The sequence below is a fragment of the Thermobia domestica genome, chromosome 5 (assembly GCF_964235325.1).
Source record: "Thermobia domestica chromosome 5, izTheDome1.hap1.1, whole genome shotgun sequence".
In the NCBI taxonomy this organism is placed as follows: Eukaryota; Metazoa; Arthropoda; class Insecta; order Zygentoma; family Lepismatidae; genus Thermobia; species Thermobia domestica.
Window position 1 is genome coordinate 184,586,708 of NC_137458.1, and position 21,640 is coordinate 184,608,347.

At 35.5% G+C, this 21,640-nt stretch overlaps 1 protein-coding gene across 2 annotated transcripts in view; it reads right to left on the reverse strand.

Moving 5' to 3' along the window:
* Window positions 1-18,524, reverse strand: part of LOC145686316 (uncharacterized) — a 245,840-nt gene extending 227,316 nt beyond the window's left edge. For both annotated transcript variants that reach the window (XM_081759515.1, XM_081759514.1), the window contains exons 1-3: window positions 18,368-18,524; window positions 11,128-11,290; window positions 10,532-10,759 (exon numbers count right to left, since the gene is read on the reverse strand). In XM_081759515.1, coding sequence (XP_081615641.1) covers window positions 10,532-10,759; window positions 11,128-11,290; window positions 18,368-18,491 — 515 coding nt within the window. In that variant the 5' untranslated portion in view covers window positions 18,492-18,524. The remainder of the gene's footprint in view (window positions 1-10,531; window positions 10,760-11,127; window positions 11,291-18,367) is intronic.
* Between the last annotated feature and the right edge of the window lie 3,116 nt (window positions 18,525-21,640).

The window sequence follows — 21,640 nt, forward strand, 5'->3', positions numbered from 1 at the left end:
GGCGGATCCAGGACGGACTTCTGGGGGGGATTGTAATACTGCTACTTAGAGCTACTTTTAAGAGCTCCAAACTCTGGGATGGGTTTTATTTATATATATATAAGAAAGTTTCTTCTTCTGGGGGGGGGGGGCGGCAATCGTCCCCCTAGATCCACTCCTGGATGAGTTATGAGTGAACCAACATCTATTGGAGCATCTGCACGGTTACAAAACAATTAGCAAAGAAGACAACAACCAAGCAAATGATTGGTCCATGTAAAAAAAAGATTAGTGAAATTTTGTTTCCGAAGACCATTTTAAGTAAGTGAACTTGAAATTTGTGTGTTTCGTAATCGTAATTTCCACCTCAGATTACTTCAGTTTAAAAAAAACGGAGGAGTAGAGGGAGGCTCATTTTACTATTTCAGAGAGCCTTTTTAATCAAAATAATAAAAAAAAAAACAGCCAAGAAAACCTTTTGTTCTTCATTTAATGAATATGAACCACAAACATCATCAAATCATTGCACTTTCATTGTTCCCAATGTTGCTAACTGTGACATCAAAATTAGCGAAACTTCGCTAACTTTAAAAGGCTGCAGTTAATCCACGAAGCATTGGTCGAGAATGGTATTTGGTGTGTTTATTATTCAGGTAAAGTTGAACCATCTGACAAAATTTCAGAATTTTAAAAAATGGTGTTTTCGAGAAAATGGCGCCCAAAAATGGCGATTTTTGAAAATTTTACAATTTCTCGATTTTTTTTGCGACAAAACGGTTGACCACAGAAGCGATACAAATTTTTTTTCGGAAAGCGGGTAACTAGGTCTTACCAACCGTGAAAACAGAATTTTAAAATTCGAACCGGAAGTGCTCGAAAAAAATTCGCAAACTTCGACTTTTCAGATAAATTGACGTTCATTTGTTAATTTATGTACAAAAAATACGCATGCGCAAACCAAACTATAATAAAATATAGTTTATTTATATCCCTATGTACATACCACAACAAGAATTATAACTCTACCTGTCTCCATAGCCGAATGGTGAGGCTCCGAAATTGACCATTTTCCATGTCTTCTACAATTCATAAATTGTACTCCCCGTCTTTGATGGCCCATTACTTGGCGGGAAAATTTTTTTCGACAAAACAAAAAAATATGGGTCTCTTAAAAACATGTCTAGTTGCTATAAAAAAAGTTTCAACAATATCTGAGATGGTGATGGTACAATTTTATATTTTTTTGCCTGAGTTGAAATGGAAGGCACCAATAGTAGTAAAGCTATGAAAAAACCGTCTTATTCGTATTAAACTGACGAAATCTAATTTTGTAAGATCAAAGATGGATTCTGAGGGAAGAACGCATTGAAGTTTTTGAAACATTCTTGAAATGAAAAATCGTTAGATTTTCACTTCATGTAACTTTTTAAGACAATATTAATTACCAATACATTTTACGGCTGAACAACGATGTAAGAATAAGTGGAGTATGTTTTTGTGAATCGGAAAATATTCATGATTTTAAATAAATTGAAATTTTAAATAACAGAGTGGGATATTTGTACTCTACCAACTCAATGTATGTTCTCTGCACTTTGCACGCACACACACACACACAGAGAGAGAGAGAGGAGTTGAATTGAGTTGATTTTGAATTTAACGTCCCTTTCTGCAGCGAGGCTACATGAGACGGGACCAACTGATTAACGTGGAATCCGAACTGCATGTGCTCCCGCCGGGAATGGAAGCCAGGTCTTCCATGCCACAAGCGCGTATGCTAACCGCTTAGCAACGAATGAACTCGCAGAGGGAGAGAGAGAGAAACACTGTGTAAAATTTTACTTCCCAACTTGAAATATTAGAAAATTTTCCGGTTCCTGAAAGCCAATTTGGAAAATGATAATTTGCTGCTGACTAACTTTTCTCTACAGAAACTCAATTTTGTAGCTGAATGTGCAATTAAATATAGTGGAAATTTTTCCACCTTAATCACTATACATAATATTCAAAATTGTCCGGATTATGAGAAGTTTTTTCCACTTGTTTTTACATCATGATTAAAATTTTCTGATCTATGAAAATTCCTTTCACTTGTTTCTACAAAGCAATAAAACTTTCCGATTCACAAAAAGTTGTTTTACTTTTTGCTTCAAAATGATGAAAATTTTCCGACTCATAAAAAGTTCAATTTTTCCATATAAGACCGAAAATATTTCGATTCATGAAAAATTAACTTATTCCTACATAGTACTGAAAATCGTCTCAGCCATGAAAATTTTCAGATTCTTTACGCGATCATTCACCTTTTAACATTTCAGTACATGAATTCAAGCATTTTTTTTTTTTTTTTTTTTTTTTTTTATTGCTGAGGAACTGTTACTTGATTACTGATATTTTCTTAGAACGAAAAACTTTCCAGAAAAATATAGCGGAAAATTTTCCACCTCACATCACCTACTGCAACAACCTATAACTTAGAAACTTCTCAAGTCTCAATGATGCTATTTTACCAACTTAATCCTGCGTAACTGTCGTCTATTTTGTGCAAATTTGGGATTTTTCACTTGCGTCCTTCCTGAGATATTTAATGGTGAAAATACTCAATTTTTGAAAATTCGCAATGTTGAAAAATTTCCAAAAAAAATCAAGTATAAGGTTTTGAGATCTGAAGCTTGTTCGGGACGTTGTCTGTTATCTAGTCTCTCTGTAAACAAAAATTGAAGGTGAGTCTTATTTATCTAGTTTGAAACTGTACATTCCAAAATAGCCATTTCTAGGTTTCCAACCTCGCTGTTCACAGCTGTTTTTCTCGACGTTCTAAAGTACGTTTCAATGTGCACACAACATAAGAATGTTGTCCATTCTATAACCTTTCATATGGTTTTAAATTCAATATCATTAAAACCTAAAAGTCACAGTGTTTAAGGGACTTCTCTGAAAAGGTTGCATTGAGTAGCGCAATCTCGAGTACAGTTCTGTATATTATGAATTCCTCCAGATCTTTGGTTTCTATTTTGAGAATTTCTGCCACCTTGAAATTGTTACGAAATCCATTTAGATAAAAATTAGATGTACTGTTTACCTGATTTCTAAATGTTATACGATTACTATTTCTATTTCTTCTGAAATTGGGTTCGGTTTATTACCGGTATAATTGAATCTATCATTACTTCTTACATTAGGACTACATGCTTCACGCATATTGATATTTCGGATTGGAATATGATTGCCTTGGTTTAGTGTTACTTTTCACCATTGACTGATTTTCAAAATTTTGTACTATCATAATTAGATAATTGAAATTAATGCATTGTGCATAAATCGATATTTGCTGCAACCTAAAAGGTAAAAATATCCGGATCGATGCTATAATTCGTGATTTCTGTTTGTATGGATTAATTAATTTCAACTCATTACATACGGAAATCACAAAATCAGTAAGATTCCTATCAATTTTGGGATCATACCGTCTGTTTCGAACCAATGCGTCTCGGTTTGCCAACATAAAATCATTCTCAAAATTGGAAAGCAGTGCGTTCTTAAAATCTAAATAATTGCGTAAACTTCCTTTGATCGCTTTGTACCAAAGAGAGAACGGTGGTAAAATCTTAAGAAATTTGGATCTGCCTACCCCAATTAAATTGCATTCTTCCTCGAACTTTTCTAAAAATGCACTTGCAGGTATGTCTTCTGACCTTCCACTAAATTTCATTAAAGACCTTATTTCACTAAATCTGAAATGATGATGATTATGAGACTGTTTTAAATGATTAGACTTTACGTATCTGGTTTTTCGGCGATGTGATGCATACGGTCTTCTTTCTTCTTTCCCGGTGCTAGAAGGAGTATCATCCCTCTCAGTACAGCATTCCGGTATATCACTTTCTTCCAAAGTTAATCGGGGTTCATTTGGCCTATGGTCGCTATTGATGATCTGATCAGGATTATCATTTATTGTAATGATCCTTTCCTTGATAATGTTTATTTCTTCCTGTAATACTTTAATTTGGTTGCTATGCTCATTAACTTGGGTTTCAACCACTTTCACTGAACTTAGTACAATTGTAAATCTGTGCAAAACTTGTTCCATCCTACAGTCTGTTCGTTCCAGTTTAGTGTTCATTTGCTGCGAAATTTGTTCAAATTTGCTATCCATTTGTTGAAACCTCATATCCATCTGTTGTGTTTACTGTTTCAGTTGCTCAAATTTAGTACTCATTTGCTGGGTAATTTGTTCAAATTTGCTATCCATTTGCTGAAACCGTAGTATCCATCTGTTGTGTTTGCTGCGTCAGTTGCTCAAATTTAGTATTCATTTGCTGACCTAGCTGTTTTATAAGGTCAGCCACATTCGTTGTTGCATCCGATCCTGGTGTTCAAACATCACCAACTTCATCATTATTACTTTAGACTCTGGGTAAATCCATTTTAATATTCCTATAAATTTTCCTTTTACTTCTTAATAAAGTGTATTCCGTGTTGACGGTTCTTTATGAGATTGCTTACTTTACTCCACACAAATCTCAAGGTTCCTGGGCGGAAAACATTATCTAAAAATATGGAACGTTATTTATGATTACTTATGTTACATGTATTGCCCACAGTTCGAATCACTAGATAAGTCAACACGATTCAGCACTTCAATTTTATATGTAATTACAAATTCTAGTAACTGCATACCCTGAAAATTAGGCACATCAAATGCATAGTGCAACTAACTTTTTATTTTCAAAATTTCATGAATAATCATTTTGTTGTCATAGCAACACGAAACAAATAACTATTTCTAGTTACAGCTACTACCATTACATGAATATCAATCTATCTCAACATATATTCTACATTTTCTTCTTCTTCTTCATAACATATTGTGCACTTTTAAGCACCGTTGCCCAAACTAGCTACAATTAGAAATGAAAGTAATTCACAGATGTCAGATATACAATATCGTATTAAAGGAGCAAGAAAAATTTGCTCGGCATTCGGAGAGGCTATAGTTAGCGAACGAACCGCATGTAAGTGGTTTAAGACCTTTCCGACTGGTGATGGGAACCTTGAAGATAAACCTCAATCTGGGAGATCAGAATCACTCAATGTGGACAAGCTGACCGGGGCTATTGAAGAGAATTCGAGGCAGTCATGTCAGGAACTCGTTCAATGGTTTGGGGAAAGTGACAAAATCATTCGTTTACATGAGCTTGGACGATCGTGGAAGATAAGCAAAGGGGTAAGGGGTCCTACACGAGCTGACTACCGCGAACAGACTCCAACGGCTGAACATTTTATCATCCTTCCTGAGTGGGAATAAAAATTGTCCAGTTTTGGACGATAATTTTGACGTGTGATGAAAAGTGGGTGATGTATTATAACAAGAAGCACTCGTGCCATTGGTTGCTACCCAATGACCCACTGCCTGTGTCTGCTAACCCAATAGTCATTAGCGTGAGGCAATGGTGTGTGTATGGTGGACTACTGCTGGAAAAGTGCATTTTGGGTTTCTGAAAAGTGGTAAGACAATCACAACAATGTTTACTCAGCACAGCTGCAAACAGTAGCTTCCAAACTCCGCCCAGAAACAGCCAGCACTCGTCAACAGGAAAGGGGTTCTGTACTACCAAGACACTGCGAAACCTTACACAGTAAGGATGTCACTGGAACTGATCTCGTCACTTGGATGGGAACTTTTGTCTTCTCCTTACTCTCCAGACGTAGCTCCATCCGATTACCATCTCTTTATGGCCATGGACAGTTACATGCGAAATCGGGAGTTCAAAACTCGGTAAGAAGTTGAAAAGGCGCTGGCGCAGCTTTTGAGTTGCAGGATACAAATTTGTACAAAAATGGCATCTATGGACTTGTTCGTAGAAGGCTCTAGAAGCAAATGGAGGCTATTTTACTGAATAAATATTGTGTAAACACCTTTAGTGCTTCTTTTCTTTTCTATGCTCAAACAGCACGATCTGTTTTGGTCAACGAGCGGTCATAGAGGGATCAACGATAAAGGACTTTTTTTTTTTTTTTTTTTAAATATGTATGCTAAGGAAAGTAAAGGTGGAAAGGTGTTTAAAATGTTTTACCCACAATAAAGTATCTCATAAATCAATGAAGTTCGGTAGATGAAACTCGGCATAAAACTCATTAAAAATAAGCGGACCTGTGTACCAGCGGGTTTATTTATTATTTATTAACCTTTAAAAGGAAGGAGACATTTCTCCGTCTTGAAAGCAATATTGCCTGTTATTTGTGATCACTTTACGGGAAAAAGAGTGAAAGATTTCAAATTAGTTTTGGGACTCAGCATTTAACTCGAACTAGATTTCAATCACTATTTTGATTAAAGAGCGCATCTAAAGGGGTATGGGATTCAAAATTAATAAGGTAAAAAGAGCATATCACAAGCCTCTCACGTTAGAAAGATTCAATATTATACATATATGAACTCCATTACAAATACGCGGACAAGTGAACGAACATTGCCGAAAACTCTGATTCCAATTTCTTTTTTTTCTTTCTTTCTTTTTTTTCCCATTGATATAAAAGTTATCTCTTTCTGATGACATCACAATAAACGGCTTGATTATTTGAAATGAATCTTGGAATATAACTCCTACTCAAGGTTTTTCTCATGTCATTAAGGAAAGTATTAAGAATGGGGTAAGGGAGTTAGAAATAGACACCAAAAACACAGTATCTTACAGCTCTTAAAATTATATTTTCATTAAGATTATATCTTAATGCGAAAAAAGAGTTCAATTATTTTCCATTTTGTATTCTCCACACAGCTTACTATTCGACTGTCTTATTACAGAGTGTTTTTCTCCTCTTGCTAGTTCATTCAGAAGGATCGGAGTGAAGTGTACATTTCGCGTTTTTTAAAGCTATTTTTAAGAGTTAACTCCATATATGATATGATATTGCTATTACAGTGCTGCACTATATTGTCTAAGATAATTTCATGACAGAAAAAGAATGTTAAAGAATTTCTGTTCCTGTCGTAAGGATCTTAATTTTTCTCAGTCGTCGGATACTAGTTAATTAAAATGCGTAAGGGTTATTTTAACATAAGGAATCATCAGCATTATTCTTGTATTTTAAATATACCAATTTTTCTTCCTGGTAAAAGGTAGAATTGCCATGAAATCTATCTATTTTTTTTTTTTAATTTTTTACAGGGGTCTAATATAAAATTAGAAGAACATTTTTGTTTAGTTTAACGTTCCATGTTCATGCACCGAAATTAAAGGAGATGGTGATAACGAGATGGAAGATAAAGGTAGAATGAAGAAAATAGAAGGAAACGAGAAAAATCCGAGAATACACACACTCATGGTATTTGTCTAGCACAAAGTTCACGAATCTCACGCCCCGAAAGATAAAAGTAACAAACAAATCATTATATGTTTTGTAAGGACTCATAATTTTAAAAATTCTTCTCTTTATGTTTGTATGTTCATTTTGAATACTAATTACAGAATCACTTGTTGAACAATTTTAAAGGGCATAAATTACAGAAATCCTTATTAGTTTTCCTGAAACAGATATCGTTCTAAAACCCTAGCTTAAAAATAGAAGTAGCTCGTCTTATGCGCGGCAAAATTCATTCAAATTTCAGTTTATTTTCTGCTAGGCTGTAATACTGACATTGCAAGTAAAATGTCATTTTACTGCTTCTTGAAACACAGTTCCCTCTGAACCTATGTAAAAGATGGGTCGGATGAATTACTTGTTATAGCAGAAAACAGCACGGTGTTTTCAAATATTCTTGCTTTTACCTCGCTGATTGCAATGAGTTTTTCATAATTTACTCCTTAGTTTTGGCTTCAAGGAAGATAAATGGACAAAGAGGACACTTGAATTCGCAGTGAAACAATTAGCAAATTGCATGAAGCAGATGGTTAATCATTCTAGTCTGTAGTTAAGATATTTTCCTTATTTTCGTTACTTGTCAGATCATTCTAGATCAAAAATATAAATAATGTATAACACTTGGGACTTAAAATTACCGTAGTTTTTACAGACTTACTTCACGTGGAGTCATCACAGGGGGAAGACATATCGTTTCTGAAATATAATCATGAATAGGCCGATACGAGGATAATACTTCACGCATACCACGCTTTCAGCTGCGGTTATAAGCAGCTGCTCATTGACTCCAAAGACACCGATGTTCTTGTTCTCCTTATACTTTTTTTTTTTTTTTTTTAAACAATTAAGGCAGAAGAATATGGATATCTATTAGAACAGCAATAAAATTATAATTTATTCCAAGGCACACAATTGTGAATGAGCTCAACGATGAAATGCCATTCCTTGCCCTCGTTCCATGTACTTGCTGGAAGTGACACCACAAGTCAGTTAGCAGGAATTGGAGAAAAGAAAGCATGGAATGTATATTATAAAAAAAAAAATCAAACTTGCTAAGTAACACAGGATCTGGTAATGTGGATGATGAGACGATAACACGCGCAGAAGAATTTGTGGTGAACCTGTCACCGATTCACAAAAATTTTCGATCAGTGCTGTCTGCGCTGATTTGGTCGGTCACAAAAAGCAGACCATCTTCCAGCAATGAAGTGTGCTCTAATGCTCCAGATCAAGCCAGCACACCTTCAAACATACATTAGCGGCACGCCAGCGACTCGAATATTGACTTTCTTCAACTCGAACACTTTTGTTGGCAAACTAGGAATGGAAAATTGATGCCCAAATGGGCCACTCAGGAGTCTATGACTAAAAATTGCCCAGAGTTAAAGTCTTGTACGTGTGATCATACGTAGGACACAAACAATTGCAAGTGTGTGCAGGCTTCAGTGGAGTGCATGAAAACTTGTAGCTGTAATGGTAACAAGTGCTATAAGTTACTTATAAACACTTACGTGCAAGAAAAATGATTCATCTGATGAGGATTTAAAAGACTAAAGAAACATGTAATTTTGTGCAGATTTTATAGGGTGATAATGTAGAATATTATTATAGTTTTGCTTGTTTCCAGTAATTAGTTAGTACTTAATGAAGTTCGATATAATATTCTCATAAATTACATACAAATAGAATTATTGAGGTTTCTACAAAAACATTTTTTAAAGTGACCATTGAGAAAATACAAACTATTCTTGATTTTAGAAATACCCTTTAGGTGTACAACGATGTTATCAATCACCCTATATATCACCTGTAAATGGTGTTTGCCCTCACTTAAGACATCTTTACATATGTTCTTACCTTATTTATATTTTCTGCTTTTACATTAAGGTAAGATAAACATTTTTGTTAAAGAAATATGGAATTATTTTCAACTACCGGTGGAAATACTGCACACAAATAGAGTTGAAAAATCTGAATCAACCTGAATATGAACTGAAAATGGACTTTAACACTATGAAAGATATCTCCACTTATCTCAAAATTTTGTGCTCCTTAACGCACGGTCGCATCAAGTGACCGGAGATCTAGAAATGATCATGACAGTACAGGAGAGCTCAAGGGAGAAGGGTGAGAACTGTTCTTCAAATATTGGGGGTTAAAAATCAGCTTTTTATCTCGGAAACAAAACCTTTATTGACTGACGTGAGCTGAAATTCAGTGGTGCCATTCGGAGCATCAGCATTCGAACCAAAGTGCATTTTCCTTCAAACTTACGTCGCTGTACGGCTATTTTTGGAAGTAAACCTAACAATATTGGTACCGCTGGAAAGATAATTTAATGCTCTAAAAACTTGACTAGAGATGCTTTTATCCATATCTCAACTCATTGGAGAGTTACGGGGAGAAAAAAAAATATTAAGGACAAAATATGTCACTTTTTAATGTTGAAGTTAAATTTCCCGAAAACCCGTTGGGTCTATCAAAAACATGAAAATACGAAAGCATAAAGCACACCTTAGAGATAAAACCGTAAATCATAAATATCTTGATTAGTTTCGGAGATATGACATTTTATTTGAAATGCTCATTTTTTAACTTCAGTAGAGGGGAGGGGGTGTACGGGGGGACCTTCCGCTCGCATCAAGCGACCGGCGGTCAAGAAATGATCAGGATAGTGGACTTGACTTAAGACAACCGGTTGCTTGTACTTTCTCAGGTTGATCCAACTTCTTATTTTGGACACTTTTCCAGATTCTGCCTCCCGACTATGCAGGGAAAAAGAGCTAGAACTAAAGTGAATTCGTAAGAATCTAGGGTCATTTTTTTGGACTTAAGTTTGTGAAAAGCAGTCCCACTTTTTGTAACGAGAACTCTACAAACCATGTGATCTGAGTGAATGAACACCGACTTCATAAGCAAGTGTATACCTGTTCAGGGAGCGCACTGGTTAGCGTTTTGGTTAATTCACCAGGACGGTACGCCGAAGATTCTAGATTTGACTTCCAGTGCAGTCGTGCAATTTTTCACTTTTTGTGAATAACTGAATTCACATCTATAGACAAACTGTGTATTAAATATATTGTTTCCTCCATTTATCAATATTATTTGCTTTTCATTTGTGTCCTTATGTGTTACATTTATTTGGAAGTATAACAAAGTATATTTCCAATCAAAATTAATTCCTTACCTTTCATCATGTGAAATCTGATGGGGGAGGCTTTTATTTGGACTAGTTGGTGGATATCCATTACGATTATGATGTTCTTGGTTACGATAAATACTAATATTTTGGTAAAACCTCTCCTCTTCTTGCTGCTGTTGTAATCCTGAGAGATTCGGATTAGACGCTTGTCTTGTCATTACACCATGTACTTGAGTTGTAGGATTTCGTGAATCGTTCAAATTTTGAATAGACCTACAACAGAAGCAGAAGCACGAAAATAAGAGTGAACTATTTAATTTATCGTTATCATTACCTCTGCACAATTTTAAAGAAATACTCAAAACGTTTATACAGAATTTCGACTGAAGAACTGTGATAAAGGTAAGGAACTATGACAAAGCTCAGAACCTACTGCGAAATTACTCAATTGCATTTAGGAAGGAAAGTGATATATTCATAACATTACAAAGTATTCATTATACTCTACCGTAGTATCATTTCTGTTTTCTATTTCCAACTGAAGATATGAATTATGTGTACAATTTGAGACAGAGCTAAATAGATAAAGATTTTAAAAGAGCAGATGAAACTGTGAATGGAATAAGAAATGTAATACGAACCTGGACCGTACGCCTCCATTTGTGGTCGAAGAATGCAACGTACCATCGACAGTTTTCTGAGGAATGCTATTTGTTGACGATGTTCGACTATAACCTGGATTATAAACTTCATGTTGCTTGAAATGGGAACTGGACATGGCGTGGATTAAGTCATTATTCCCACCTAAAAGGAATGCATATATGAAAATTTCATGTCTGCTCATAGATTGAGCTCCAGTGACAATAATGTGTTATGGTTATATTATACATACTCTCTGAGAAGAAACAGAACAAAACGAATCTCTCTCTCTTTTTTAAGTTTTACGTCCCACGGTTATGCCGGTTAGGCTAAAGGAGACGGTGATGATGAGTAATGAATGAAATGGTGGAATGAAGAAAGTGGGAGGAAACGGGAGAACCCCGAGAAAACCCACGCACACGGTGTTTGTCCACCACAAAGTTCACTTGGCGGGGGCTGGGATCAAACCCGGGACCCCAAGCACCAGAGGTGAACGCTCTACCACTGAGCCACCGCGGCCCCAGAACAAAACGAAGATTGAAATATAGAAGAAAAAAAAAAATTGAATGAACATTAATTGAACATAATCTTGCATAGTAGATACAATCTTTCGCGTATTCTGTGTAAAGTAAAGTGAAGTATATTTTATATATATATATATATATATATATATATATATATATATATATATATATATATATATATATATATATATATATATATATATATATATATATATATATATATATATATATATATATACCATAGAATAAAAAATTGCTATTACCTTTTCTTCTGATTCTTAATTCTTTATAATCCCTTAAATGATGATGATAATATTCGATCAATAGTAACTTAGAGCTAGATTGCTTTTTCTCTCACCTTCAAATTATTGAGTTTGCCAATTTACCTTCCACTCAAAATCTTGTCTTTATGATTTTTAAACATCCGCTCGCTGTTCTCTAGGTAACACGTTCACGATTGTAATTAAGTAAAATGAAATATCAGGTAATTAACGTGTATTTAGAAGTTTATTATAATTTAATATTCTCTAATTTAGGTTGGGATTGTGACTAGTAACTGAGAATGTAGAAGAACGTTACTGGGTCCTTGAAGAGAGAGAGAAAAAAAAAAACAAAAAAAACCTTCATATTGTGCTTACCTTCCCCAAGAACTAATGGTGAGGATAAGGAGCTTAGCCACTAATTTACAATATCCTAATATTTAATAAGTTCAGTTTCTTTAATTTTCTTGGGGGTCTGTGGAAATATAGGGACTAGTACTCTCTCTTACTCTAGTCCTATATTCCTTAGATCAAAGACTGTTAAACTTGACTCTTACGAGTTGATTTTAAGTTTAACGTTCCTTTCAGCAGCAAGACTATATGAGACGAGACCTACTGATTAAGTGGAATCCGAACCACATGACCTCCTGTCGGGATTCGAAACCGAGTCTCCCACGTCAAAGGCGCGTACAAACTTGACTCTAGTAACAGTCTGGGTTATATATGGTTGGACTCTCTACACTCAGAGAAATTTCATTAAGGGTCTATCTAAAACAATTTACGATGGGTAAACATAGGTAACAGGACTAATAGCCGTCTCGCATGGTCCAGCTATTATAATACGTTTTGCATTCAAGACTCTAGGTAAGAGGTAAACATTAATACTTTCGTAAATCGCAGTGTTAAAAAGACTACCAGACAGGAGTCACTGTTGCCTGACTGTCCGGGAATGGAACCCAAATTGCAATCTGAATTCTATACAAGGTAAAAACCTACAGCATCTGGAGATTTCAATTTCCTAGTCGTTCTGGATTCATTCTCTTCCTAGGTACAACCCATCGAAATCAATTGCTCTTCATTTCCTCTAACTTTAAAAACAAGAGCCCAGTTTAGTCATTATTTTGACGTTGGGCTCCCTTTCCTAACAGGAACTTATAATTTCCTACTCCTATCTCTGGAATTTTTGTAAGTTACGGCTCGAGTCTACTCACTCTAGAGGGAGACTGCGAAGTTTCGGACCCGCATATCGAAGAGATTTCCAGCGGCAAAATTAAAAGGACATTTCCCCGGATTGAGCTCTCTTAACTTAATTCCTTTGACTGACAGAACACCAGTGAGACCAACTGACCTGTAGGCCTCATGCACCGAAAGTGCAGCGGCCATAAAAAGTTCCGCCCTTTTGTTTTCGGGGACTAAAAAAAAGAAACAGAAAAAAAAATCAGTTTCCAACGGCTTACTGAACTTCAGCAGCCAGTGGAAAATTACTGCAAGGGCAAGCAGCAAAGAAAAGCATTCCAATAAGTAGCCTCTACCAAGGCCTAAAAGCAAGAGAATAAGAATGAATTTTCTAATCTAGCTATCTGAAATTAAAGTATAAAAATTTTGATATATATATATATATATATATATATATGTGTGTGTGTGTGTGTATACCTCTCGAGTCCTCCTCTGGACACGCAAATTGCACTATGCTGCAACGTCGCAAATAAAGAACCATAGATTAGATCTACCAACCTATCAAATAGTTACACCAATTCTTTCCAGATGGCAACTAAAGTTGATATTAATTAACACTATCATCACTTATTAGCGTAGCAGAGCAATGGCTCCAAGTTAATCTGCGACGTTGCCACGTTGTGAAATTTTGATTCCCCATAGCAGCTGAAGAAAGCCCCGGAGGGCATTTCGTCATATAACATTTTCGCTTTATTTTGACCTGTAGAATAGTGCTCTGTGGTCCGTGGGCGCCATTTTTATAACATCCGATATATATATATATATATATATATATATATATATATATATATATATATATATAAGCATCCTGCACAAAAAATTAGTCACCCACTTGGTACTTATGGTAATACCGTGTCCACAAGGGTCTGCTAGGCCGTCACGTCCAGTTAAACCCACTCACAGAGGATAAGATCACGCAATTCCACCAGCCGTCGTTGATGCTGATGTCGACGTTTCAAAGTAGTACTTGTATGAGTTGATCTCAATTTTTCGGCCTCCTGGAGCATGGCGCCCGCCGCCGCCGCCAGAAGTTTGCGCCCCGGGCGTTCGGCGCTCATTTTGGGGTCATGTGGTATGACGTATGATGTTACGCCACGCCTTTTTGGGTCACGTGGTGTTAGGCCACGCCTTTATGGGATAGTTTTACCGAGGGGGGAGAGTTGATTTTGTTCCCTTTTACGGCATAACATTTTGGATATTGTTACATTTTTGATGGAATACAGGTGTGTGTGTGTGTAGTTTACCTTGCGGTATCTAATTTCAACTTTTGCGCTTCCGGCGCCCCTAGGCCACACCTCGTCCCCTCTGGCTTGCACAGTTTTGCGCTCAGCCTTTATGGGGTAGTCCCACCTATGGGTTTATTTCGTTCCCTTTTATGGCATAAATTTGAGACTGTTACCTTATGATGGAGTACAGGTGTATGTATAGCTTATTTTGTGGTACCTGATTTTAACTTTCGCGCCCCTGAAATTTTGCGTCCTATCCCCTCTGGCCTAGGGTTTTACGCTTTGCCTTTATGGAGTAGTTTTACTGAGGGTCTATTACGTTCCATTTTATGGGTATAAAATTTTACGAAAGTAGTATTGGCCTTACCTGAGGACACTTTTGGCCCCTGGGTCCCTGCGTCAGGACCCAAGGTCCCTGGCTTGGGGTCAATGACCTAGGGGTACATAGGACCACCCCTCTAGATTTTGGTAGGGGTACCTTGGCCCACCCCCCAAATTTTGGCAGGGGTACCTAGAACCACCCCCTTAAATTTTGGAAATTGCCAAATCTAAAAATTTGGTATGGTAGCCTAGGACCATAGTATGTACCTCTATCAGTATTGGGGGTCTATGTCGTTCCCTTTCATGGGTAAAAAATTGCCAAAAATTTAAATTTCGGAGGTTTTTGACCTAATTTATCCTTTTTGATGAGGTGTTATTACCTTATATAGTTATATGGGTGTATACACGGGTCCATTCCCTTTCATAGGATATGGGTATATTTGTGCACCCCTTTTAAAAATTTGGGAGGGGTACCTTGGCCCACCCCTTAAATTTTGGAAATTGCTTAATTTAAACATTTGGTATTATAGTACTGGACCCTAATATGTACCATGATAAATTTGGGTGATCCACCTTGTTCCCTTTTAGGGGTACAAAATTGCCAAAATATAAACGTAAGCAATACGTTGTACCACGTGTTTGGTCTTTTGGTTCAATTTATCCTCTTGGATGAGGTCCTACTACCTTATATGGTTATGTATAGGGGCCTATTCCCTATCATAAGATATAGGTACATTTGTGCACCCCTTTAAAATTTTGGGAGGGGTACCTTGGCCCACCCCTTAAATTTTAGAAATTGCCCATTTTACACATTTGGTGTAATAGTATAGGACCCTAATATATATTACTATAAATTTGGGTGGTCCACCTCGTTCCCTTTCATGGGTACAAAATTGCCAAATTTTAGTACAACCACGTGGTATTAGTATTTAAGTGGTAATTATTTTATCACATAATCTATTGGCATCTTGCCGGGGTTTAAAGTCAGGTTTCAGTTTATACGAAATTAAGGTCCAGAAAGAACACACTCATGTCTAGCCAAATAAATATAAGGAGTTTGAAGCTAGCTCTGGGTATTAAAGAAAAAAAAATTAAGGAAGACGAAATGTTAGCAATAGTAAAAAGAACGAGACAGGAGAACATAGAGAACACCGCTAGAAACGAAATCGAGTCAGAATCAGGACAGTTCGAAAAGTAGATCTTCTTATATTAAGATATTTGAGGAAGTTAAGATCCAATTGCAACACTTTTCGGGATTGACGACTGAGAACCTTTCAAGTTTATAGTTTGCTGAAAGATTATGCTATGAGAAGAAAAATTTCTTTGAACGATACTTTGAAGAAAGTAGTCCTGCATCTCTTTAACGGTTGTGGTAAGTTTTCGCAGAATTTCATATTTTTTAGTATGAAATACAGTTTGAAATGGGGATTGCACAGAGAGTTTAACAGCCGACTGAGTCAATGGCTAGGTTTGTACGCAGTATGTCAGTTTTATATAACAAGACTTAGGATTCCACCGATGAAGCACGATCAAGTGAACCGTATTACCATTTAAATCACATTCCACATTTACAATTTAGTTACATAAAAAGAATTGTAATACTCTGAAGGAACTAGAAACGTACGCTGTAAAGATACACTCAATTGCTTTAGAGTAAGTAAATTATACTAAATAACATAAAATAAAACTGCTGGGGGCGGAATAGCTACGGTTAGTATAGATTCCCTTGAAGTGGGAAAAGTGCCAGGAATTAAAGCAGAAGCACTACATTCTCATTTAGAAGAGAAACGTGGGAAAACAGACGAAAAAAACAACCTTTACGATGCCACTATTACAACATTGTCGTATGTTTGGAGTCAGTGTCAAAAACTTCGAAAAGACACGGAAAGAAAGAATTAAGAAAGTAACTGCAGTGATCATTAGTAAAATAAGAAAGCTCCTTACGCTTAGTTTATATATATATATATATATATATATATATATATATATATATATATATGACAGAGGAAGTGAGATTTCATTTATAAGTAGGCAAACAGTGAGTGAGTTGGCGAAGAAAGGAGACAGAAACACATAAGGAAGTAATTCTTTTGACGACAGGATGCACTCATCAGAAAGCAGATAGTATGCCCTCGCTTTTGTTTACGACATAGGGTTTTATCTCATCCATTCTCCATTCTTGAATTCACTTTCACTGAGACCGTGTTAGAAGCACATTTCTTACAAAACCTTCAAATTCAACTGCTATTGGGGATACGAGAGAACATTCGAGAATGGAAAGAATGTGACATGGTTTACAGTTTCGGAAAAGAAAATGAGAGCAAGTGTGTTTCGAACTAAGAATAATTTTAGAGATAACAGGAAGAGTGGATTTAAAAAAAAAAAAAAAAAAAAAAAAAAAAAAAAAAAAAAACATTGTACAACTCTTAAGTATTGGAAGAATAAGTGTCTACATGAAACGAAGGTGGATGAGAAAGCCTTGTTAGCCAGTGCACCGATTGGAAGGAATATGGAGAACAAAAACCTACTGTAGGATCAGAAGACGGAAGATCTGGTGGACGGTACTTATTGTTGTTATCCATATAGGTACTGATTTAGTTTCTTCCTTATTCGTTCTTAATTTATTTCCACTCATATCTTAAGCTCAGAACAAACCAAAGCTAGAAATTAGCATCCATAGACATGTCCTATATTTAAATATCCAGAATCCGACAAAATCAGACAGGCTATCCACTAAGTATTGACCGAATGCATACGCTGATGTACAACTTTATCGAAAATTTTTGTACATTCTAAAAATTTCAGGAGTAAACATTAAAATACAGAAACTCAAATACGAGGAACCGTATTCCAAAATCCTTTGATTTGTATGGTAAGCTACTCTCAATTAATACAGAACAGGAAACTGTGATAAATTTGAAACTAGTGGCAACAAAAACGAAAAATGGCTGGAATTATTTGTGGGTGGAGAATAAATTTCCCACTGATTCAATTGCATTTTGTGAATGACTCACCAAATATTTCACTGTACAAGCGAAAGCAAAAGATAATGCTGACAAATACAGGATATACGGTAAGTCTGTTACACATAATTAGCAAAAAAACAAGTGTAAGTTTCTAAATTTGAAGTGCCAATAATAAATTAAAAAAAAAATTCTTTTAAAGATTTTTATTTCAAATGATTTTCTTTGGAACCAGAAATTTTTTTACTCTTAGCAGAATTCCCTGACTATCCCCGGTCTTACTAAATTTCCTGACTTTTACCGGTTTGTCGCCACCCTGGTTTACTGATCTTCACGGAGCAGATTCTTACGTCTGATTATAAGAATTACTACTCTACCAAGTTGTCTAAAAAATATTGAGCCTTTGGAGGTAAAAACTGAGAATATATTTTTGTGACTTCAAAATAACATTATGAAACCACATAGGCCCGATTCTGTTTAATGACTTTCGCAATTTTTCCAGAAATACCAAAGCCCCGTCACTGTAGAACTTCTGTGATACACATCTACTAGCTTCAATTGTTAGCAGACATTAGCCCTGGCACGCTGTACCTCCTATACCCTGAAATCTGGGACATTAACGCCATCTCGGGCTCAAACGGCTCATTAGTTTTTACACTACCTGGTATATAAGGAAAAAAAATGTGATACGATGTAGAAAAGAATTACATACTACTTAACGATGGAACAGATTTTGAACTCTGTATTGTTGGAAGATCTAGTGGCATTCCTCTTCTAGTATCAGGATTTTGATCTTGCTCTGTACGCACTTTCGATGGAAGGTCTCGTTCACTCATTCTTCGGGGTGCTGAAAAATACTATCTATATTAGTGAATTATTATATACAAGTAATAATAATAATAATAATAATAATAATAATAATAATAATAATAATAATAATAATAATAATAATAATAATAATAATAATAATAATGTACATGGTAAAACTATATGAAGAAAGTGAACATAAAGACTTTCCCAACATTTAAACTAAGAACAACATATTTGGATATGTTCCTTTTCAGTATTAAATAAACAAACCTTCATGCTAAAATTATTATGTACTATATTACCAACGAATCTACGAGACTCAAAATATATAAAAACGTTAAACTGTTTGCAAGAATACAATATCTTTGAACAACAGGTTACTTGTTACTTCCATAATTATTTAAACTGTGATTAGGAATTTGCTGATTGAGTGCCCAATATGTCTTAAGATAGGCAAAGATGAAAAATATTAGTTTCTGGGTTTCCCTTATACTTCGAAAAAGAAGACTACATATTCTATAGTGTATGATAGAATACACAAACATACAAATGTAAGAACACTATGCCCATGCAAAGAATAATTCAATATACTACACAGAAAGTTAAGGAAAAAGTAAACAAAACAAAGATAACATGCAAATATTGCATACTACTTTCTTACTGTGACCACTACATAAAAAAGAAAAAAAAAACTGAGGAGGAAAGTTAAAAAAAAAAAAGGAAAGAGAAAAGGGCACAGCAGTGAGAAGCATCACTAGCATGTATTTGAAACATACATCAATTTCAATGTTGTTCAAATCATATCATAGAAAAAAAAAAAAAAAAAAAAGGTGGAGAGTAAGATACATAAATGAAATTTCCCAACACATTCTAACAATAATTTACTCAAGGTGGGAATCCGGCGTACCATATTTGAATGTTCTTGCTGTATTGATGTATTGTAGAAACAAATATGGACGGAAGTACTACGTTCAGTTTCATTGAATTTACACACCTTGAATAATACGCTTTAGCAAAAAGCATATTATATTATATTATATTATATTATATTACATTATATTTATATATATATAATGCACGGAAGCGATATTGAATAGCTTCCGTACCGACGTCCTCAAATACTCGAACTTGAGGAAAATAATGAATTTCGAACAAAATATGTAACTTAGTATAAAGCATAATATGTTGGTAGAAATCATATAAGGAATACGAACTCCTTCCATAAATTATAGTATCGACCACCAGGACAAAAAACACAAATTGCGTTAAAAAGATACAAACTGCCGTAAAGAAATAATCATATTTAAGGAAATTAGCTGTACACGTATCAGCAAAATTATGCTTGCACACAAGCAAGTGCAAAATCTACATCACTAACCGTATTTTACAATTGATCGCTACAACACATTTAGGAAAGTGAGTAAGTAGTCGGGAACACTGGAATGGGTTGCATACATTGTGTTTAAAGAATATACCAGCCTTAAAGAAACTGATCAGGAAAAGTAATATAGAACGCACTATAACACTACTGCAAATTTGAAAGTTATGCGTAATTCTTACAAAATTCGTTGCGCAGCCTTATGACCCTCAGACCGAATATCTACATTAAGATCGGATTTTTACTTGAGAGTCAATCCATTCTAAGTGATCAAGCATGTGCCGCTCAACCATCAGCAATAAATATATATATATATATATTTTTTTTTTTCATGAATGTTTATCCTATATCGGAGTACTTCAGAACCACAATTAATTATTTTTTTCAACATCCCACAGCGACACAGCGGCTGCCAACATTTTTCGATTTTAAGGGTTTACGTTGTTTTGGATATCTCAGCATGTATTTGTCCTACCAAATTGAAAATTGCTGGACGTATACAACTCGTGCAGAGCTAAAACTTTGATTTCTTAACATTTTTGCATAAAACCATTTGAAGGGGGATGAAATCAGGGCCTACAGTAGCAACATTTTTGGACACTGAAGATATGTTTCGGAAGAGGAAACAGCTGACGTAGAGGTCTCAATTTGTGTGAGCATTAGTCCGGGATCATAAGTTAATATACAAAAAATTACATACCTGTAGCTCCTCGCAAAGGCCTGAAAAGAAAAATCGTAAAGTTGGGGAATTACGCCAATTTGGCATGTTTCACTGTCTAATATCTTCAATGGGCCCGTATAAAAAAATCTGAAATTTTGGGACTAGTTAGTCGTTTAGTATACCATAACACACAATAAAGCGCGTTTTGTGTTTTTGAGCAGAAGGGGGTCAAAGTATTAAGTAATGGCGACATACTCTAGGATGTGTTTTGTTCACAAATTCGACTGAAAATTCGTTGTTGTGAAGTAAAATAAAGTAGGATGAATGGTTAGTCCAGTCAAGTTTCGCAAGCTTGTTTCTTTCCCTTAGTTGTAACATTGTCTTATCACACCCACAGCAGCACTGGTGAAGAATGCCGCTATCCGCAGAAAGGGAGAAAAGCCAAAATGTACACTTGGCCAAAAGTTTGTAAGTACTCCTTTCTCTTGCTGCTTGCTATATCAATGATATTCAATTCTGTTTATTCTTGTTTTAACTATCAACTCATGTAGGAGACGGTTGTCCTTTCGTTTGATATTCATTCTGCAGTCAGTGTTTACAGCGAGTAAGTGTTTACTGACTTGAGAATGTAGATCAAACGAGAGGACAACAGTCTCCTGCATGAGTTGACAGTTAAAACTAGAATAAACATGATTGGATATTATTGATATAGGAAGCAGCTAGAGCAATGAACGCACTTTTTGTCCAGTGTGCATTTGTCTCGCCTTCTGCCGATAGCGGCATTCTTTATCAGTGCTGCTGTAGGTGTGATAAAGTGTTACAACTAGAGGAAAGAAACGAGACAGAGCCTTGACTGGACTAATCATTCATCCTACTTTCTTTTATTTCACAACAACGAATTTCCAGTTCAAATTCTGAATAAAACACCTCCTAGAGTATGACGTCAATACTTAATACTTTGACCCCCTTCTGCTCAAAAGCACAAAACGCAATTTGTTGTGTGCTATGTTATACTAAAGGTCTAACTAATCCCAAAATTTTAATTTTTTATTCTTTTTATCCAGGTCCACTGGAGATATTGGATAGTGAAATATGCCAAATTGACATAATTCCCAAACTTTACGATTTTTCTTTTT